This window comes from Zeus faber (assembly GCF_960531495.2).
Source record: "Zeus faber genome assembly, chromosome: 15".
Lineage (NCBI taxonomy): Eukaryota > Metazoa > Chordata > Actinopteri > Zeiformes > Zeidae > Zeus > Zeus faber.
Genome location: NC_137194.1, coordinates 2,056,531 through 2,059,030, shown reverse-complemented (window position 1 = coordinate 2,059,030; position 2,500 = coordinate 2,056,531). Strand labels below are relative to the sequence as shown.

At 50.8% G+C, this 2,500-nt stretch overlaps 1 protein-coding gene across 1 annotated transcript in view; it reads right to left on the bottom strand.

Moving 5' to 3' along the window:
* Window positions 1-1,562: 1,562 nt before the first annotated feature.
* Window positions 1,563-2,500, bottom strand: part of npbwr2b (neuropeptides B/W receptor 2b) — a gene marked incomplete at both ends in the record, with an annotated part of 1,002 nt that continues 64 nt past the window's right edge. The window contains one exon of the mRNA XM_080015161.1: window positions 1,563-2,500. This exon is cut by the window's right edge and continues 64 nt beyond it. Within this exon, the coding sequence (XP_079871287.1) occupies window positions 1,563-2,500 (938 nt within the window).

Genomic DNA, 2,500 nt, shown 5'->3' with positions numbered 1-2,500 from the left:
TTCTTCTTCTTCATCTTCTTCTTTCGGCTGCTCCCGTTATTAAAAAAAAAAAGAATGAAACTGTAAAAATTAGGAAGAAAAAATTAATACAATTGAAATGGTAGAAATGTATTGATTAGATGTGTATTTATTATGAGTCTGATTCAGAACAGAAACGTCTCAGAACAATGAAAGAAAAGAACAATTTAGCAGAATGAAGTTGTCCTCCTGCAGTACCACCTTGTCTACGACAGGGGGCGACACAAGATCACAATGTTGATGAAGGAGCCAAACGCCTCAATTCTTCCACAGGCTGCCTGATTTATACTCTATATATTTATTTTAGGGTTATTAATGCATGTATATTATATAGAAAATGAAAAAAAAATCAGATACAAACAAATAAATGAATAATAAATAAAAATAGATATTCAATATTTCTTCATTCATTTGATATTTATTATTATTATTATATTTTTAAATACAGAAGATAAAGCAGGTAAACTTCCTTTTCTTTCCCATTTTCCATCTTGATTTCAAAAGGAACCTTCACATGACTTAATCCTGGGATTTCAAAAAAGTTGTGATAACAATTATTGACAAAGAAAGAACAATAAATGCAAATGTTTCAGTTGCAAAATCAAATCCAGCAAATTAAAGAAACGTCAACGTCATGACCACAAGGAGGACGTGGTCCACTGTGTGGGGGGAGGGGTGCAGCGTCTTATCAATTCACTGCAACCAATCACATGATCAATCACCTTCTGACTTAAACGTCAGGGATGAGGCTGCATCGTCAGTCCAAAAGGTCCAAACAGAGTCCAGTAAAAGTCCCTCCACCATGGGTTCCGTCACGGTTCCACTCGTTCCGTCACGGGTTCAGATTCACAGCAGGTCGTCTCCAGCTGCATCCTTTACAGTCACGTTCCACAAGCACAGTTGTACAGTTTAATTCTTCTGTCTTTTCGTCCTCTGGTGTCTTTCTAGAATTTCTAGAGATTAATATAAATCATTTTTTCAACGTAGCGACTGAAACGTCATCATCAAGGTCGTCACTTAACTCAAACAACTTTGACTTTGTCCCCACACAGTGAAAAGTTCTCCTGGAGGTCTGCTTCCCTGGTCAAGTCTCTGAAAGCTCCTTTGTTGGGCTCCAGATGATCCTGGGCTGGTCCCCTCAGCCTGGTCCTCTCTGCCTGGTCCCCCAGCCTGGTCCCCTCAGCCTGGTCCTCTCTGTCTGGTCCCCTCTGCCATGTCCCCTCAGCCTGGTCCTCTCTGCCTAGTCCCCTCAGCCTGGTCCCCTCAGCCTGGTCCTCTCTGTCTGGTCCCCTCTGCCTGGTCCCCCCAGCCTGGTTCCCTAAGCCTGGTCCCCTCAGCCTGGTCCCCTCTGCCTGGTCCCCCCAGCCTGGTTCCCTAAGCCTGGTCCCCTCAGCCTGGTCCCCTCAGCCTGGTCCTCTCAGCCAGGTCCCCTCAGCCTGGTCCTCCTGCATCCCTCCCTGGTTTAGTCTCTTTTTGGGGGTCCAGAATGCCCCCCCCCCCCCCCACACCGCCCCCCCCCCCATCCACCCCCAAGGCCAGTCCCCTCAGGCCGGCCTGCACTCCAGCACTTTCTTGAAGGCTTTCCTGAAGCTGTCGTCCAGGAAGGCGTACAGGAAGGGGTTGAGGCAGGAGTTGGCGTAGCTCAAGCTGGTGATGAAGTAGGAGATGCCGACGAGCAGCGGCGTGTTCTGCAGGTCTGTGGTCAGGGCCACGATGGTGCTGAGGTGGAAAGGCGTCCAGCAGAACAGGCACACGGCCAGCACGATGAACACCATGATGGTCACCTTCTTCTTGGCCTTGTCCAGCGCCTTGGCGTTGCTGTTGAGGTGCATGTTCCTCAGGCGGTAGAGCATCAGGGTGTAGAGGATGCAGATGGTGGACACCGGGATGGCAAAGCCCAGCAGCAGCGTATAGATGCGGCTGGCCTTGATCCACAGTGTCTCCGGGCTGGGGAAGCTCAGCACGCAGCTCTTCCTCTCGCTGTCGTCAGGGCTGATGAAGATCCCGGCGAACACGGTGAAGGGCATGACGATGAGGATGACCAGCACCCACACGCATAGGGACACGATCTTGGCCGCCCGGTAGGTGCGGTAGGGCATGCGCTTGGAGCGCACGGTGGCCAGCACCACCAGGTAGCGGTCAATGGTCATCACGGTGAGGAAGTAGATGCTGGAGAAGATGTTGTAGTGGTCGATGCTGAGGATGACTTTGCATAGGACCTCCCCGAAGGGCCAGTAGCGCAGCAGGTGCTCGGCGATGTTGATGGGCAGCACCAGGGTGAACAGGTCGTCGGCGATGGCCAGGTTCAGGATGAACATATTGGTAACCGTCTTCATCTTGGGCGCCTTGAGGATCACGTAGATCACCGCGGTGTTGCCCGTGAGCCCCACGGCGCAGATCACGGAGTAGATGACGGGCAGAACCACATGGAACTCTGGTGGCGGGATGCAGTTCAGCTCCGTGCCGTTCCCAGGAGACAGGG